This window comes from Dipodomys ordii, unplaced genomic scaffold (assembly GCF_000151885.1).
Source record: "Dipodomys ordii isolate 6190 unplaced genomic scaffold, Dord_2.0 Scaffold296, whole genome shotgun sequence".
NCBI lineage: Eukaryota > Metazoa > Chordata > Mammalia > Rodentia > Heteromyidae > Dipodomys > Dipodomys ordii.
In genome coordinates, this window is record NW_012267512.1 from 853,062 (window position 1) to 873,110 (window position 20,049).

The following is a 20,049-nucleotide window of genomic DNA, read 5'->3' on the forward strand; positions in this document are numbered from 1 at the left end:
CTAAGGCCCAGAAATAGACTAAAGGTTTTCATGCTCTTCTGTGTCTATGTAAGTATGAAGAAGAGAGTGACCATTTATCAAAGCAGGCTTTTAAACACACCATGAACCTGTAGTTCTCCATACCTACTACTTACTGAGGAAACTCTCTTCCTGTCTTAGGTAGCAGCTCAGGTTTTCTTCTGAGAAACTTGCTTAGCTTGTGGCATTAATTCTCTAGAAGTTATCCTGAGAATCAGCTGCTTGTTTTATTCTAAATTCTTGTGCTACTCTTCTCTAAAAAAAATGTAAGAGCCTAAGGCAGAGCATCTGGGTACATGAATTCCTGTTTTCCCTACCTGAATATATCCAACAGTGTGGTCTCTGTGGTTTGCTCCAGTCCCGAACCCTTTCTACTCCCTAACAGAGGGTGACCCTGGCTGTTCATGAAGCCCAGTGTCTGTGATTGTTATGGGAACAACACTGATGTATTTGGTCCCTGATGGGGTGTGATTTCTGTCTGCTAAATACCTGGTTTTCAACCATTTCTAGTAGCATATTGGTGAATTAGAGAACATAATTTGCAGCTATTAGCTGACTCCTGCTTTAAATCCTTTCCATTCTTCTTATTCTGAAGGTGCATTCTCCCCATCTAAGATGAGAAGGTTCTATTTCATCCAAAATGTGAACGGAGAACATACAAAGTCAGTAGGGGTAAAACAAAGAAATAAGGAAACACTATGTCTGAAATGATAGGGTGGTAAGTAGAAAACAGAGGTTTTTTTTTTTTTTTAAATAAGTTTTTTATTGGAAAATACCATACAGAGGAGTTACAATTACATGAGCAAGGTAATGCGTACATTTATCAAGCATTGCGGCCTACTCCTTTGTTTTGTTTTGTTTTTGGGGGGGGAGTCCAGTCGTGGGGCCTGAACTCTGGGCGTGGGCGCTGTCCCTCAGCTCTTCAGCTCAAGGCTAGCGCTCTACCACTTGAGCCACAGCACCACTTCCAGCTTTTTTCTTTTTTCTTCTGTGGTGCTGAGGAATCTAACCCAGGGCCTCATGCATGCAAGGCAAGTGCTCTACCACTGAGCCACCTTCCCAACCCTGAAAACAGAGTCTTGGTAGTATGGTCTTATCCCTTTGCAAGGAGAGTGAACCATGAAAAGGTGAGAAGAACCAGCATGCTCCAAGGACTCAAAAACAGCTTGAGAAAGTTCTCAGTTGAGTACTACTGTCATTCTTCCTGATCCCAGGAAGAAGAGCCTTGAGAGTGTAAAAGATATAACAAGACCAATATCAGGAAGATACTATCTCAGAAACAGAAGTGTTTTCAAGCACAGAACCTAATGCCATAACAAATTTACTTTTTAAATAAAAAGCTCAGACTTAGAGACAATAAGATGAGATAGAATAGAAAATGGAAAATTAAGGGAATGAGAACAATGAGAACAAAACAACCTCAGTCCAAAAAAATAAATTTAAAATTATAAAGACACAGTGACCTAAAAATTTAATTACTGGCATAGGGAAAGTCATTAGAAATTATAAGAAAACAAAGGAAAGACAAAATAAACACACACACACAGGGGGGAAAAAGGCAAAAAGAAACTGATGAAAGTATCTTAAATCAACTTAGGACTCATCCAAGAAGCACATAATTGATTTTCTTAAGGAAAAAAAAACCTATGCTAAAGAAAAAAATATATTGAAAACATAGAAAAAAAGTTTTCTCAAGCTAAGTGGCTAGAAGGCAATGGCATAGGCAGCATTTTGAAAGAGAATAATAGTACTTCTTACAAGGAAATACGGAACTAGAGTAAGTTTAGTAATTCTGTTATTTCCCTTCAACTTTCACTTTTTTTTTTTTTCTTGAGAAAGGGTCTTTGACTTGAAATCTTTCTGACACAGCCTCCCAAGTACCGGGGTTACTGGTATGTGCCCCTACCCCTATGTTTTATTTTAAGTACAAAGCTAAGTTGTATTCTTTTTGTTTAAAACATTTAAAATATTACTAGCTGTTCTACACATAGGATGAGTTTTTTACTTTTCTTTGGAGTATAAGGCACAGTTTTGAAATTTGAAAATCTTGATCTAAAAATAAAAGGTTTTCAAAAAGTATGTGAATCAATAAAAGTCATCCCCCCAGCCAGAACTCTGATCTGACACGTTCCACATGGCATTGACCCCCCCATGACCCAAGGTACTCCTGTAGGTATCAGTGTCGCACCTCCACAAGCGGCCCCTCCAGTTGGTTTCTCATCTTTGTAGTTACTTCACAGAGTAGTGTTTTTCACTTTAGGACCACCCACCTCCCAGTTTTTGGGAAGTAAGTGGGGAGATTATTCATTTTCAGTAGTAATACTCATTTTTCATCTTTTTTTTTTCCCCTGGTAGCATTAATGAGAGGCATAAAGCACATCATTGACTTCATTATGCACATCCTAAGGAGGAAACGCCACTGGGGAAATGTTATTTCACAAAACAGTGGACTGAAGAAAAAAAGATTTGCTCAACATCATTTTTAAAGACTTAACAGTACTGATTTCTGTTCCTGTTGTTTTCAGCTGAAGTATATTGATCCTGAAGTTCCCCCTTCCCTCCCTACACATGTACATGCACATGCACATGCATACATCTTTCTATATTCTTGATTCTGAGTAATTTTAGCTACCATGGAAGAATATATTTTCTTAATTAAACTAATATATGAGAGCACATAAGTGGATTTTACTTCAGGATTTGAATGATTTTATGCATATTTTCATCCTTGATAAATGCAAAGTAGTCTTAATAATACAGACATTTTGACCTACTAGGAATTTTAAATAGGTACAACAGCTATTTGAAAATAATAGAGAATTAAAGTATTTGATCTTTCTATAAATAAGTAATAGATGGTTGCATACATTTTGTTTATATGTCCAAGGAGTCAACAAATGAAAACTAAATGATGACAATTAATTATTGCTCAAAAGATAATATTGACCAAGGTTGTGGTTAGCTGATGCCCACAATTCAATTAAATACTCATTTATTTCCAACACAGGAATGACTAATGACAAAGGAACCAAGCCAGTGTCTATTTTCATTCAGTATGGAGGTGGTATTTTATGTTGCTTGTAACTAAGAGACATTTCAGCCTTATGATTTTTTTTTAAAAAAAAACGTTCTTGGTAATTCTCTGTCCCTTGATATACTTGCTGAGTAATTCTCTGTCCCTTGATATACTTGCTGTGGTACAGTACTTCCTAATTCTCCCAACCAAAGTATCATGAGTATTCCAGGACTATTTACTCTAAAACTTACTCCACATGAAGTCCCTTTTTCTAAGAATATCAGCATTACATATTTAAACTCAGTGAAGAGTTTGTTTTAAAGATTCTTAATGTTCTAGACAACAACTCAGCAGGAAAAGGTTAAATCTCTTCGTTGTCCAGCCTTTTGATTGAGAGAGTTCTGGGCAGTGGCAGGGAAGGGAGGGGCGGAGGAGGGGCGGGTGTTCAGTTGTGCAAGGTCTGGGTCCATGACCTGCCTACTTCTAGAAAGGAACGTGGTGTTCTAGAAAGATCTCCGCGTGATTGTTTGGATAGATTTTGATTGTGTGCCTTCAAAATTGCTGTAATTTAGACTGTAGTTTTATTAAAAATAGACTTTACTAAGACTGCCATATTTAACTGTGGTAGAATCCTCATGACAGTTTTCTTAATTTGGTCTTTTAAAGAATTGTTTTGTGTATAATTTTATCAATGAGTTTCTTTTTCTTTTTCCAACAGAAATTCTAGAGGCTGGTGTTAAAGGAGCTTCAGAATCCCTTAAAGGTGTGAAACGGAAAAAGCTTGTCACTGAGAATCACCTGAAGAAAATACCAAAATCCCCCCTAAGAAATCCTCTTCAGGCCAAACATAAACAGAACACAGAGGACTCTTCTTTCGCTGTTCCTCAGAGTGCTTCGGAGTCTCACAGGAGGCATGGCTATATTCCTGCAAAAACTGGGAAGCAATTTGCCAAACAGAATGGAGAAACACCTGGGATAGCTGCCGAGGCCTCAAAATCGGAAGACTCCATCTCCCCCAAAAAGCCCTTGTTCCTGCAGCACCCTTCAGAGCTGCGGAGATGGAGGTCAGAAGGCTCCGACCCCGCTGGGCTCAGTGTCCTTCATGACAACCAGGACTCGCCTGGCAAACCCAGGACTGACAACAGTGAATGTATCCCTCCTCACGGAAGCACCGGGCCCCCCTCCCCGCCCTTGTATACAAATACCGCCTTTGATGTCTTACTGAAAGCAATGGAGCCAGAACTGAGCACCTTGTCACAAAAGGGCTCATCTTGTGCAATTAAGACAGAAAAACTGAGACCAAATAAAACTGTACGATCCCCTCCTAAGTTAAAAAACACGTCTGTAGATGCCCCAACTCAGCCTACGGAAGACTCGGTGGCAGAATCACAGAGATCACCTTGTACCTCATCCACTGTACATGGGGCTGCTGCCCAGAAGAATGAGCAAGCATCGGTTCAGCCCGTCTCTCACTCATATAACCCACACGGACACTTGGTTTCCAAACCTAACCAACACAGTCAGCAGCTTCCATGTCAAGCAGGCTTCACAGCATCGCTGGCAAATCTGCAAACTCAAGAGATCACCAGACTTGAACAGGTTTATGATACAGCAGTGACATCCACCACAGGTCTCACTTCACCTTCCAACAGAACTCAGGTTACTCTTCCAAACCAGCAAGTGGATTCTGCTTTACCTTTGTCCATAAGTCCAGCCAATTCCACCCAGTCTACCCCCATGCCAATAAATAATTCAACTCACGTTGCCTCTGTAGTCAATCAAAGCGTAGAACAAATGTGCAATCTTCTTCTGAGAGATCAGAAGCCAAAAAAACAAGGAAAATATATCTGTGAGTATTGCAATAGAGCTTGTGCAAAGCCTAGTGTGCTTTTAAAGCACATCCGCTCCCACACTGGAGAGCGGCCCTACCCTTGTGTCACTTGTGGATTCTCATTTAAGACTAAAAGTAATCTGTACAAGCACAAAAAATCCCACGCACATACTATCAAACTGGGTCTTGTGTTACAACCAGACGCTGGTGGTTTGTTCTTATCCCAAGAATCTCCCAAAGCACTTAGCGTGCACTCAGATGTAGAAGACAGTGGGGAGAGTGACGAGGAGGGCCCTGCCGATGGGAGACTGAATGACCCTGGCACCATGGAGCTACAGCCTGGGCAAATAATGAAGAAGACATCAAATTCTGAAGCTCTACCCAAACCAGGTTCCATTTCAGGCAATCCAGATCATGTGGCAGGTGACTTTTTGCCACAGGACAGACCTTCAGAATCACAAGGCCTGACAGAGTTACCAAAAGTTGTGGTGCATCCTGTCAACATGTCCCCATTAAGAACTGACAGTCCCAAGGTGATCAATCCCAAGTCTGAACTTCCTAATGCTCAGAGACAGAAGGACCTGATCCAGGTCAAAAGTGTATTGACACACCCAGCCAGTGTGTCCTCTCTAGAGACTGAGGAGAAGTCTCATCAGAAAGGTGACCCGAGTCAACCAGAAGGGAAACAAGACTGCCATGGAGGAACAGTCCATGCCCAGCTACAAAGGCAGCAGGCAACGGATTACTCCCAAGAGCAGCAAGGAAAACTCCTAAGTCCTCGGAGTTTAGGAAGTACAGATTCTGGCTACTTTTCACGATCAGAAAGTGCTGATCAAGCAGTGAGTCCACCAACTCCTTTTGCCAGAACTTTCCTACCCACAGAACCAGACTCAACTAAGAATAACGGACCCCCTGCCCCTCGAATCAGTGCACCAGCACCCCCTGCCTTGCCATTGGGGGAGAAGCCATTGCTCTTAGCAGGCCAGATGCCCCCACCCTTGGCGACAAAAACCCTGGAGGAGAGGATCTCAAAGCTTATCTCTGACAATGAAGCCTTGGTAGATGATAAACAACTGGACAGTGTAAAGCCACGGAGAACCTCTCTGTCCAGACGAGGAAGCATCGATTCCCCCAAATCATACATATTTAAAGATTCGTTCCAGTTTGACCTGAAACCAATGGGGCGGAGGACAAGTTCAAGCTCTGATATACCAAAGTCCCCATTCACCCCCACTGAGAAGTCCAAACAAGTGTTCCTCCTGTCGGTCCCTTCCCTCGACTGCCTGCCTATCACAAGAAGTAACTCCATGCCTACCACAGGATATTCAGCAGTCCCTGCAAATATAATTCCTCCCCCTCACCCGCTGAGAGGAAGCCAGTCATTTGATGACAAAATTGGCACTTTGTATGATGATGTCTTCGTATCAGGACCCAACACATCAGTGCCCCCAAGTGGTCATCCCCGTCCGCTGGTCAGGCAGGCAGCAGTGGAAGACTCTTCAGCCAATGAGAATCATGTTGTTGGCCCTGGACAGTCCTTGGATGAGGGCTGTCAAGGCTGCCCCGCCGCCAGCGAGCCCACAGCAGCCCGGAGCAAGGCTGTGGCCCCCGGCTCTCACCTGGAAAAAAAGAAATCCCATCAGGGGCGAGGGACCATGTTTGAGTGTGAAACCTGTAGAAACAGGTACAGGAAACTGGAGAATTTCGAAAACCATAAGAAATTTTACTGTTCAGAATTACATGGGCCCAAAACCAAGGTAACCGTGAGAGAGCCCGAGCAGAGCCCTGTGCCTGGCGGGCCACAGCCCCAGGTTCTGCACTACAGAGTTGCTGGCTCGACGGGTGTGTGGGAGCAGACACCCCAGATAAGGAAAAGGAGGAAAATGAAAAGCGTTGGGGATGATGAGGAGCTTCAGCCCAATGAGAGCGGAACGTCTCCAAAGAGCTCTGAAGCCCTCCAGCCTCAGAATGCCCTAGGCCTCACCCCAGGCCTGTCAAAACACGTGCCTGCCATGACCGGAGAGCAACTCAGGAGCATACAGCTGAACACCTCCCAGGTTCAGCTCACCGCCCAGGCCCTCGAGCAGGCTCTAGACCCAAAGCTGTCCACCATCATGGAGCAGCCAATGACGTCAGCTGCCGTGGACAAGGTGGAGGTGAAGAGACAAGGGACTGGCATCTCCGTCATCCAGCACACAAACTCTCTGAGCAGACCCAACTCCTTTGACAAGCTGGAACCATTGGAAACTGGCTCCATGGTTCCTTTCCAAGAGCTGAGTAGAGCTGGGAAACCTGGCTCTCTGAAAGTGAGGGGGATCCCCCCAGAGGAAGCTCATCCTTCTCGAGACACGTCACATCCTCACCAGCCCGCTTCATCAGACACACTCAGGGGTGAGCTGCAGGAAAGCTCCAGAAAGATGGCAAGTGATCGACACGTGTTGGGACAGCCCTCAAGACTTGTCCGGCAACACAATATCCAAGTTCCAGAAATTCTGGTCACCGAGGAGCCAGATCGGGACCTGGACACTCAGTGTCATGATGAAGAAAAATCTGAGAAGTTCAGTTGGCCTCAGCGCAGTGAAACTTTGTCCAAGTTGCCAACAGAGAAACTGCCACCCAAGAAGAAGAGGCTCCGTCTGGCCGAGATAGAGCATTCCTCCACCGAGTCAAGTTTCGACTCTACTCTCTCCCGGAGTCTAAGCAGGGAGAGTAGCTTATCACACGCTTCAAGTTTCTCAGCCTCCTTAGACTTAGAAGACGTTTCTAAAACGGAGGCCACCCCCAAAATCGATTTTCCAAATAAAGCAGAGTTTCTTTTGATTCCACCTGGCTCAAATACACTGAATGTCCCTGGAAGTCACCGGGAGATGAGGCGGGCTGCATCAGAACAGATCAATTATATGCCGACGCTGATGGAGGTCTCTGATTTCAGAAGTAAGTCATTCGACTGTGGGAGTGTGACCCTAGCCCCTTCAACACTGTTTGTGGAGTCCCAGCCTTCCACTTCCCCTTCTGTGGCTGGGGTCACTGGACATGTGCCTCTTTTAGAAAGAAGGCGGGGCCCACTGATCCGGCAGATATCTTTAAACATTGCACCAGAGAGTCAGCTTTCTCCTGTCAACCTACCATCCTTCCAAAACCTTGCCCTTCCCAGTGTGACTGCAGTGCCGTGTCAAGGTCTGCCCCTCCCTAACACTTCTTCGGCAGAGTTCCCCACTAATACTCTGCACTCCCAGATTCAGGCTAAGGATCTGCCGGCACACACATTGAATTCTAACTCGACTGCCATCTTTCCAGTTCAGCAGCTTTTTAGTATCAATGTGCTAAATCAGACCCACGTACCCCTTAGCCAGCAAAACACACAGTTACCTCCACCAGTGTTTGCAAAAGAGGACAAAACGGACATGTATCCCACCATACACGTGTCTTCTACCAGCAAGGACTGCTTTGCTCCCAAGTACCAACTTCAGTGTCAGGCTTTCCCTTCAGGCCAGGCTTCTTGTTCTAATCCTACACATCCTTTGCCTAGTCAAGTTCTTCCAGATGCAGATAGAGCAGATCAGGGCACAACTTCAGTTGCACTGCCAGTCAAGCTGGTAGATCCCATGTCTAAGGGAAGCTCATTGCTATCACTGGAGCTTGGGCCGCTGGGCAATCAGGTGCAGAAGGCACCATCGTCCTTCATGCTGCCTGTACATCTGCAGAGCCACATCCCTACATACTGCTTTGCCACCCTTACATCTCTGCCACAAATCCTGGTGACGCAAGATCTGTCCAACACATCCATTTGCCAGACGAACCAAAGTCTCGTGCCAATCAGTGAAGAACTGAATTCCATGCCAACATCACAAAAGGATCACCACAACGCTTTGCCAAACCCAGAGAAAGACCTTGTTTGCAAAAATGTTTTCTCAGAAATTGGCCAACAGTCTTCTCTCTCAGAATCCTTGCCTCTAACTCAGAAAATGTCTGTTGGTAGACTTTCTCCCCAACCAGAATCTTCAGCCTCAAGCAAAAGGATGCTTTCTCCAGCAAACAGTTTAGACATTGCTATGGAAAAGCACCAGAAGCGGGCTAAAGATGAAAATGGAGCTGTTTGTGCCACCGATGTTATTTCCCCAGAGCCACTGAGTTCAAGAGTAAGTGAGGGCAATAAACCGAAGAAACCAGTGTTGGTGCGACAGCTTTGCACTACAGAGCCCCTTGAAGGAATGATATCAGAACAGGATGGGTTCTCTCAGTCTGAAACTAGTACTGAATCTGCTAATTTGGCAGAGGTTTTTCCAGCTGATAAATTGTCATCAGGACATGCCAAGATTGTAATCAGAGAATCCACCAATGAATTGCAAGAATTTGAAAACATCAAATCATCCACATCATTAAGTCTTCCAGATCAGAATCCTGTCCCTCCAGAAAACACCCACCACATTTCTCCTTTGAAATCTGTCAATAGTAATCAAGAAAGGGCACCTTCAGGACTTATAAATCAAGGGGACAAGGTGAGCATTTTAGGGCAAAATAAACTACCTGTCACCACTCTTCCATTGCCCAGCACAGGGGACACCCAGCAGCTGCCTCTCCCTAGCCTGAAGACTGCCACCAGCTTCACATGGTGTTATCTGCTAAGACAGAAGGCACTGCCTTTGCCCCAGAAGGACCAGAAAACTTCAGCCTATACTGACTGGACAGTAAGCTCCAATAACCCAAACCCACTTGGTTTGCCCACAAAAGTTGCTCTTTCTCTCCTTCATTCGAAACAGAAGACTGGCAAATCACTATATTGTCAGGCAATAACCACTCATCCCAAATCAGATTTATTGGTCTATTCAAGCAAGTGGAAAAACAACTTAAGCAAGGTACTTGAAATATAATGTGTTTTTAAATATTTTATGTGCAAATTAACTTAAATGTGTCTTGTTACCTTTAAACATTTTGCTTTAGAAGTATTTCAGTCTGAATGACAAATCATACTCTGTGTGTATAACTTATTAGGAAGGCAGGGGGTGTATTTACTCCCAAGAGGGAGTTATAAGAATCTGAATTCCTTGCTGGGGTTCACTCCCTCTGGACATATTTTAGAAATGTTACCTTCCTGTGAGCACTGTTTGCTTGTTTTTGTCTACTGCCTATGGTCTCTATTTAATGATACTATGATCCTTCTTCTAAGATGTTACATGAGAGAAGATTGTGGTTCTGCTTTGTCCTTGTTAGTACAGGGAAATAGAGGTATGGAGAAGAGGTGGTCTTATTTTCATAGCTACAGGCAGAGAGCCAGTCACACTGGCCTGTGTCCACTGATTGCTCTGCCCTGGCCATGCTCATCCTAGCTTTTCTAGAGGATCTCTGCAAAACATTAGAACTACAGAGAAGAATCACAAAAGGACTCATGACTTGATAAGTTGATCTGGTCAAGATTTATAGTATAGTTTAAGGTCATAAAAAGATAATTTTAATTTGTAGAATTCACCTTACTATAATTATTGGCTTTATAAAATGGGAAAAACCACTTAAGTGATTAAAAATAGAGGTATTATGTTGGACTCTGGACATCTAGAAGTACAGAGTAAGTATTGGGCCTCTATAGGTCTAAGAAAATCTCTAACATTACTGGTAGACAGAGACATTTGTGGGTCCAGGAAGATAACTGTATAGCCATTATGGGGCTGGAACTCAGGGCCAGGGCAGCTCAAAGCAAGTGCTCTACCATTTTGAGCCACAGCTCCACTTCTGGTTTTCTGGTGGTTAATTGGAAATAGAAATCTCACAGACTTTCCTGCCTTGGGCTGGCTTCAAACTGTGATCCACAGATCACAGCCTCCTGAGTAGCTAGGATTACACGTGTGAGCCACCAATAATTTAGGGGGGTTTGGGAGGGTTGTGGGGCCTGAACTCTGGGCCTGGGTGCTGTCCCTCAGCTTTTCAGATCAAGGCTCTACCACTTGAGCCACAGTGCCACTTCTGGCATTTTCTTCTTATGTGGTGCTGAGAAATCAAACCCAGGGCCTCATGCATCCAAGGCAAGCGCTCTACCACTGAGCCACCTTCCCGCCTATTTTTTGTAATTGAATAGACGACTAAATGACAGGAACATAGAAGAATCTTGGGTCATATAAAATACTATCAAGAGTCTGCAATGGCCTGATGGTTTTGTAAGTTTAAAACAGTATGACACTTTAAGTTGAAAGTGTAGATGAAACTCCAAACATATATATGTTGAAGGAAATCACTCAGACATTTGGGAGATTTATGTTTGACGTACTCTGACTCTAAATCTCCTCAATCAGAATCCTAGATGAAGTCTAATCATGACAATGTAAGCAAAGATTTATGTATATTCCTGTTGCACCATGAAAATGGTTCTTTTAGGCTGGGGATGGTACTCAAGTACAGCTTGTGTTTGAGTTCAACAGGTATGAGATCCTGGGTTCAATAACCAACGCACACACATACACATATACATGTGTGCTGTTGTTAAATACCAAGTATCTTGGAAGAGATGTATGGAAATACATTACTAGATTTGGGTCTCTGAAGAGATCTATCAGTGTGTTGGCATAATTAATGAAATTGCTCAGGGAAATCCTTTAATAACGGATAAGGAAAGCCTACGTAGGAAACAAAGAAATTGTTGGTGAGGAAGAAGGAGAGAAAGTGGTATCACACAAAACATGGAAGTAAAGATTTCAGGAGTTTCAGGGAGAGGGGTCAAATGAATGCTCACTGGAGAAAGGAGTCTGTCAGCCAGTAGCTATGGAGTTGACTTATTCACAACAGAACATGAGCACATTTATGCTTCAAAAAATTGCAAAGAGTGGCCAGATGTTCTAAGTAAAAGGAGAAGGAGAAATAAGGTATCAGCAACATAGGATACCATGGAGTAGCCAACCACATCAAGACTAAGAATATGATCATGACTTTGACATTTAACTCAATGATTATTTTGGCATAAAGGAGCTGGATTTCATAGCAGGAAACTGAGTTAAATATCAAGGATGACTTGATGTTGGAAGAAGATAAGGAATGAAATCAGGGAAAAATATGTGCATGATTATACCAAAAGAGATGAGTTCTTTTCCATCTTCAGATCATATTCTCTTATGAAAAATATTTGAATTGTAGCAAAGGTAATTATGCATAAGAAAGAGTAAGTCCATTAAGGAAAGTTTGTGGCCTCCCAACCAGGACTTTTATTTGAGATCTCAGGGACAATAGTGGGTAGGAAAAGATCAAGAAAAGGAAGTTTGAATCTGTTACTTCTTCGGGATTCATTTCATTAAATTAACTGTCTTCTCTGCAGTCTGCCATATTTTAATTTCCAATAAAACATTAGCATATTTGTGTTTTCAGTTTTATTAAATTAGTTCTTCTTTTTTCTTTTCAGAGAGCATTAGGTAATCAAAAGTCCACAATAGTTGAATTCAGCAATAAAGATGCCTCTGAAATTAACAATGAGCAAGATAAAGAAAATTCCTTATTCAAAAGTGAACCAAGAAGAATTAAAATATTTGATGGAGGGCAAGTACAAATTTTATTCTTAAATGTACATTTAAACTTACCTTTTAAATGTACATTTGCTTTCCTGGGAATGAAGACTTGTCAGTGCCAATTTTATGTAATGGTTGTAAAGTCTATCAGCTTGCTAACAGAAATCTGTAAGGCAAAATACTTGTTATTAATTAATTATATAAATAATTCCATTTTGATGGGAAAAATTATACCTAGGAAAGTCTGAAAGAAAGCTAAAAACTAAGTTTTCAGAGCAAGCCCCTGGGTTTCCTGTTGATTTATGATAAGGAATAGCTTGGGAAAAAAAATCTGTTCTACAAGAGATGCATTTATTGCCTATATGCTATCCTTTTGTATTTAGTTCTGAGAAAAACAATTTGTGAAAGCAAATTACAGTTATGGTGGAGCTCGGAAATACTTAAATACTTAACAGCTGTAGTGAATAAACTTAATAATGAAGAAAACTTTTAAACTAGTGTCTTAGAACAAAAGAAGGAAGTTTTAAATTAAACATCCTATTGAATAAGTTTAATTGGAATTAACTGTTAGAACATTAAGTGCTGATATGGAAAAGTGGTTTATTCTATTCTCTGTGTGTAAAGTTTTTGTAGATTGGGTATAAAAGTATGTCATTGCTTTCAGTTGAATTTTATTATTTTCTCAAAGATATACTATCTAATATTCTTACTCATTTTTATCTTTAAATTAGTTATAAATCAAATGAAGAATATGTGTATGTTCGAGGCAGGGGAAGAGGAAAGTACATTTGTGAAGAATGTGGAATACGTTGTAAGAAGCCTAGCATGTTAAAAAAACATATCCGAACTCACACAGATGTTCGCCCCTACCACTGTACTTACTGTAACTTCTCCTTTAAGACAAAAGGTATGGTATACACAGGGCTGTGGTCCTTTCATGTGTGTTTCCTTGGGGAGAGTTTACATACTCATTGGCCCAGAATGGAATAAATTCCATACTGTCATTGTTCTGTTTTTATTTCTTTTTGTAATTCTAGACCTTTGGGAGAAAGAGGTTAATTATATATTATTAGAATATATAATACATGTAACATTTTAAAAGGAGCAGTTGTCCCCTTTGTTGCTATTTTACTTCCCAAAATATAGTTGTATAACATGATGACTAACACGTTTTCAAAAATATTTGCTTTGTGGTTGAAAAAGAGAGGTTTTCATGACTCCTGCATAATTTATTTGGGTTTTAAAAGATTAAAGCGAGATTAAAAATAATAATTACAGTAAACTTTTATAATCATCACATGTTTTACCTATTTTTATCTATTTTTTTACCCATTTCTGTTTTAATCATCCATTTTTCTACCCAGAGAGTTGAATTTCAGCTTTAGAAAACTAATAAACCTTCTACTACTTAATGTTTAAAAGAGGTCTCTGAACTAGTCATTAAAAATACATTTAGCATCCTTTCTGTGTTCTTTCTGTTTTTATTGAAATCATAAACCTTTATTATAAATTCTATCCTACATGATTTTCTCACCATACATAATGAATGTTACTGTATAGTGCTTAGCTTCTCCATTAGGCTTTCTGTTCATGAATCACTATATAGCAGTTTAAAATTTCTAAAGATTTGAATTTTGTATACTATGTCTAGGTTTCTCTTTAACAAAGCAGTATAATCATAGAAATGCCTGACTGGAAAGGTCTATAAAAAAGAATCATATTTTTTAAATTTTATTTTATTGTAAAGATGCTGAACAAAAGAGTTACAGTTATATGAGTAAGGCAATGAGTACATTACTTGTCGGTCATTGTTACCCCTTCCCTTGTTTTTGTCCCACTTTCCCTCCACCCTCCCCCCCACCTCCCATACTCCTCCCCACCCTCCCACCCCTGAAGTTCGTTTCTGATAATACTGTCTTGTGGGTATCATTGTTGCAATGGGTGATCCTGTGTTGTTGTTTCAGCGTTTTTTATTCCCCTTCCCCTCCCCAGATTAGACAATTGTATATACAAGATGCAGAGCACCAAAATCAAGTACAGTGACAACAGGGGATATACCATAGGGGGAAGAACATACAAAGGAAACAAAAAAAAAATCACATAGTACACTTAAAATAGCATCAACAAAGACAGACTTCTTGTGTCCAGATCTTGGGGTTCATTTCATTTAGTATCTTCTTATATGGTCATATATATGTAACTTTTGAGCTTTTCAGCTCATCTGATAAGATTATTCTATACGTATACTAATTATTGCAAATAAGGGAATCCATGGGACCTAAATTTCTTTGGGACTGTCTTACTTGACTTACTATGATTTTTTCCAAGTCTTTCCATTTCCTAACAAATGGGGTGGTGCCATTTGTTCTGATGGAAGCAAAGAATTCCATTGTATATATTTACTATATTTTCTTGATCCACTCATCTACTGAGGGGCATTTGAGTTGGTTCTATATCTTAGCTATGGTGAATAAAATGCTGTGAAGAATAATAATTTTTATAAAAACTATTTTTATTCTGAGTTACCATTTGCTTTTTTCTTTTATTAGTTTTCTTCAGTTTTTTTTATTTGACTTGCTCTTTAGCAAAATTTGCCACATTTTTGGCTATATGTTAACATTGAAGAAAGTTGTAATGAAAGAACTAAATATCTTCAAACTTCCTCTCTTCAAATGTCAGTGTAGTGGGGCCTGAACTCTGGGCCTGGGCTCTATCCCTCAGCTCTTCAGCTCAAGGCTAGCGCTCTACCATTTGAGCCTCAGTGCCAGTTCCAGCTTTTTCTGCTTATGTGGTGCTGAGGAATTGAACCCAGGGCCTCATGCATGCAAGGCAACCACTCTACCACTGAGCCACCTTTCCAGCCCAAATGTCAGTGATATCTGAGAAAAAAAAAAATTATAGGAAGTGCTCTTCAGATGGCTTTGAATGTTTCTGAAAAGTTTTAGGAAGTCAGAGGAGTTGGAAGAACAGTCGCTTGGTAATTCTTTGATATTGACGTAGCATCACCTTTGGAGATAGACTTCCCTATTTACTTCCCTAGTTTTCAGGGCAGCCTCTGGCAATAACTAAAACCCAGTTTATTGATTTTTTTTCATGGGTTTCATCCTGTGATTTAAAAAGCATGTGTTAATTTCCACTATCAGACCAGGAGCATGTTTAAGGGGTTAACATTAATAATCAAAGATTACCTAGTACAGAATGATACTGCCAAACACAAGATAATCGAGGTACAATATTAAAGGAGTATTTTTCACTGGAAGGCAGAAACAGGAATGGCATTTTGGAAATCCTATACATAAAACAAGGGCAAGCAAGAAAGCAACAAGTGGGAAACCAAGTGAAAATTCAGAGGTGTTTTGTTTTGTTCTGGCAGGGAAAGATACTTAGTCCCCAGGTATTGACTTGAGCGCAATAAAGAATGTCATGCAGAATTTTAGAAGAATATTTAAGCCATGGGCAGTACAGAAAGGGGCATTGTTAGTGATTTTCATGACCTGTATTTCTTTAGTATGCTGGAGCAATAAACTCCAACAACTTTTCTGTTTTGTCCGATCAACCACTTGGAATTACATGGTAAATATTTATTTCACTAAGGCTATCTAGCTAGAGACTGGTCAATAAAATATCTTAAATTCATTATTGCCCTTTTCTCAGCATGAAGGATCTCATTTTTTAGATTCCACTTCCTTTCTGAACTCTTCCTTTTGGTAGTCTACAAAAAGCAGATTCTAGAGTGCCTTTTAAAGGTAGCCAAATATATGATTTTTTTTGTTTAATTAGGGGAAAGATGTTACCCAACTCTCATCCTATTATCTATGTAGTCTGTTTCTTATTAATGTGTTGTAGTTAACAAGGAATATAGCAGTGCCACCGCATACTACATAAATATGTATGCAAAGATATCATGATGCTATCAAAACAGTAATTTCTACCATGGAAAGTTGATGTTTCTGATGGCGATTCTTAGGGATCTTTAATCATTTGTGCTATTTATTTCACTAATACAATTTCAAAATACTTTTATTTTTATGATATTGCTTTAAAGATTATAAAAGAACAAATTGCAGAATATAGTCATATATACATAAAGTATGACTATATATGACTGCATATATATGACTACATATATATTACAGAAATTCAGAACGAAGTACCCCATGCTTTCTAAGTGACTTAGATATTTTAATATATCTGGAAATTTATCTATTAATATATTAATACAGAAGTCTATAACATTGGTAGGGGATATTTATACTTTAAAATTATTTTCCTAGTAAAATGTAAATTTTATTTTTACTTGTTGGAAATTGATGAATATGAGTTCAAGTTATGAGCGAGGTTATGTATTAGAAACTTACATTCTTAAATTTTTTAAATTATAATTACACATTAACTTCTTAAAAATGGATAATCTGTTATGGCTGTCTACAAAACAAAATCATTTTGAAAGAATATTAGTAGACCTTATAATTTGTTTTGTAATATTATTACACTGAAAGCATTTTGACTTACAAGTGGGAATCTCAGGTACATTAGAGTGTTTAACCCTTTTTACTACTTTGTAATATGAAGACTTTGAAGATCTTACAGAGAAGTATAGAGATTATAATTAACATCTGTATACCTATCATCCTTGGTAACTTGACATTTGGCCAATCAGCTTTATATCTTTCCCTAAGAAAGTAAGATATAGTGTACATGCCAGTCATTAACAGTAAGCCAGGTGATACCCCCCAAATAACAGAAGTCAGAGTTTTGAGGGTATTAGACATTCATGCAACTTTTTAACTTGAGCTTAAACATTTAGCTTTGAGATCCTATGGGCTGCAAAATCATACAATCTAGAATTAATAATAGAAGTATGGCCACTTTTATAGTCTTGGTGCGTTTTTCAAGAAATGGCATCTTCATAACTGGGCTACTCTAAGCCCCAAATTTTTACCAATGACTCAGACAGTTTTAGGTCTTTTAAAGGCTCTTCTCCTATACTAATTTGTCTCTTGTATCAAACTCAGTATTTAGACTAAGGTAGACTATGCCCTTGTTGGCAGTGTGTTTGTGTGTGATACTATATACTCAAGGAGCTTGATAGGCCTGGGGGAATCTGAGCTCTCCCTTCCACTCATGGTCACTTGGTGCCAGTGTGCTCCTGGGGGTGCCCAGGGTACACACAGAGATCCATATTAACATCTCTGCAGATACTACTAGGAGATGTCTAGTCTATATGTAAAGTGAAATGAATTTGGGAAATCCTTTTTCCTGTTCCACACACACAGAAGTACTGTTCATAATAATTTGTCATAGTTGAGCTCAAAGTGTAAAATAAGACACCAGAAATAAAGAGAAATGTACAGCTACCATGATAAGCACATGCTTAGAAAGTTTAAAGTCTGTAAGGAAATCAAGGGCCAATTTATGCCTACATACCTAGGATGGTTTTGTTTTGTTTTGTTAGTTGATGTTTTTGAGACACAGTCTATATATACTCAGTTTTCTCTTGTTCATTGACTTTAGGCCAGGGGAAAAATAAACTACCTGCTTTATAACAAAACCTTATACCAATGTGTGCAAAACAAGCAAATAAACAAAAACAAAAGTTATCTGAAACCAGCAAAACTGTTAAGACACCAGGATAAAGCAACTGAATACCCACTGTAAGGTATTTCTACAGTGCATGGCCCATAAGACTCCTTGGGAAATAATCTTGCTGAAGATTAGCTTCCAGTTAAAACTAAAAACTGTGCAAGGAAATTAATCACTCTAAGAGAAAGCCAACAGACAACTAGAGGAAGATTCGCACCTCACGAACTCCAGATCACAGTACAATCCGAACAGACTACACTTTCCATGTGTGAATACATAAGAAATAAGGAGTGGTGAAAACAAGCCATATGCAGAATTAGACACTGTCAAATTTGTAAAAGGTTAAATTTGTAAAAGGTCACTATTTCTAACAAATAGCAAAGTTATTACAACTGATTCTTGCCAGTATTTTTTGAAATCCAAATGTTTGTCTTTGGAGTTGTTTAAATTTTCCATTGTTGACAAAATGTTACCTAACCTTAATGGACATTCTTTTACCTTAAGGAAATCTGACAAAACACATGAAGTCCAAGGCACATAGCAAGAAATGTGTGGATTTAGGTGTCTCGGTGGCTTTAATAGATGAACAGGACACAGAAGAATCAGGTAAGGCTTTGTACCAGATTTTTCATAAATGCTATTTGCAATATACTGGGTTTTTGCATCCACGCACTCTATCCCCACCAGTACTGCTTAATTCCTGTTTCCATTACTTCTCATTTGTATGGGTGACAAACTCTCCCCTATAGTTTTCCCATCTCAGTTTTTTTTTTCTTCCCTCATTTTATCTGTCCACACTGATGTTAATCTTTCTGACACATGTGTCACATCACCCTGCACTTCTGATCAAAGTTTTTCATCGGTTCCCATTGCCTCCAAATAAATAAAGTGTGAACCATTTGACCTTAATCAGAATCGTTTATAACTTGCTGCCTACCTGCTTCTTCATGCTTTCCATCTCTCTAGCCCACACTTATGCTTGAATTTCCTGGTGTGTGACATCGGTCTCATTCTCCACAGCCTCTCCTTCACAGCCTCTCTTTTACCTGTCCTTGTTCTTCATGTCTCCCCATCTGACCTGGTCACAATCCCTCCACCCCCTCTCTGAAGCCTCCTCTGATTTTCCCTTGAGGGAAGTATTTTCCCCCATTAAGACTCCGTAGTGCTTTAATGTGTCTTCTCTGAAAGACTTCAACCCCTATTTTAGTACAGGGCCTCAAACCTCAAATGTCCAATGATACATGTGGAATATGATGTGCTTGCCTCTCAGAAACAATTATTATTTTAGAAAAGTTAACTGGCTGAATTTTCTCTTTTTTTGTAAACAATGTTAACAAATGTAAGTATTTATCTCTGATCAATGTGGAGGCGAAATAAATGTGGTCATCTGATCTGACTAATCAGAAAGTTGAAATATCCTTTAACCCCAAGATCAATCAGCAAAAGAGAAAAAATCTTTAAAAGAGAAAAAAAGTATCCTACTGCTTTTTATTAAAAGACTCTAGACACTTCTTGCTACCTTTTTACTTAATTTGTATTAGCTTGCTATGCAGAAAATATCCAAAAGAAAGCGATAAGGACACCATTGAAAACACAGGTTGAAGTGTCAACTTGTTTTGTCCCACAGCCACTAGTAACACAGTAAATGAGTCCACCTGAATTGATTTCTCAGTGTGGAAGAGAAGTGACTCCTAAGTTAGGTAGTGAGAGCAATTCAGATATAAGAAGCTAGAGAAAGTATATAAGATTTTAGAACTGACCAGAACAGGTTACAATATGAAACTGGTGTCTGAAAAATGTGAAACTGTAAAAAATGGTGCTATAACAATCTGTATTTAATGTCAGTGAGCCTTAGGAACATTGACTAGCATGTGTAGAATCCTCAATACTGTTAAAGTAAAGTAGTACTTCAACCTAAATTTGCAGAGAAGCAAATATGCTTTGAATTAACTAGCATGCAGTGTTTTGATTGACAGTTGACTGACTTAAACATATGTCCATTCAGGTTTGTATTCTTGGTAATATTCAAAAATCAGGGCAAGATGATCTGGGATTATAAGTCAAAGTTGATAGCCTGACTCCAGATTAAGATTAGACATTCTGATAAAACAATGTTC

At 39.7% G+C, this 20,049-nt stretch overlaps 1 protein-coding gene across 1 annotated transcript in view; it reads left to right on the forward strand.

The window, feature by feature from the left end:
* Positions 1-20,049, forward strand: part of Hivep1 (human immunodeficiency virus type I enhancer binding protein 1) — a 121,612-nt gene that overhangs the window by 88,994 nt on the left and 12,569 nt on the right. The window contains exons 4-7 of the mRNA XM_013036504.1: positions 3,753-9,721; positions 12,247-12,380; positions 13,081-13,256; positions 18,437-18,538. Coding sequence (XP_012891958.1) covers positions 3,753-9,721; positions 12,247-12,380; positions 13,081-13,256; positions 18,437-18,538 — 6,381 coding nt within the window. The remainder of the gene's footprint in view (positions 1-3,752; positions 9,722-12,246; positions 12,381-13,080; positions 13,257-18,436; positions 18,539-20,049) is intronic.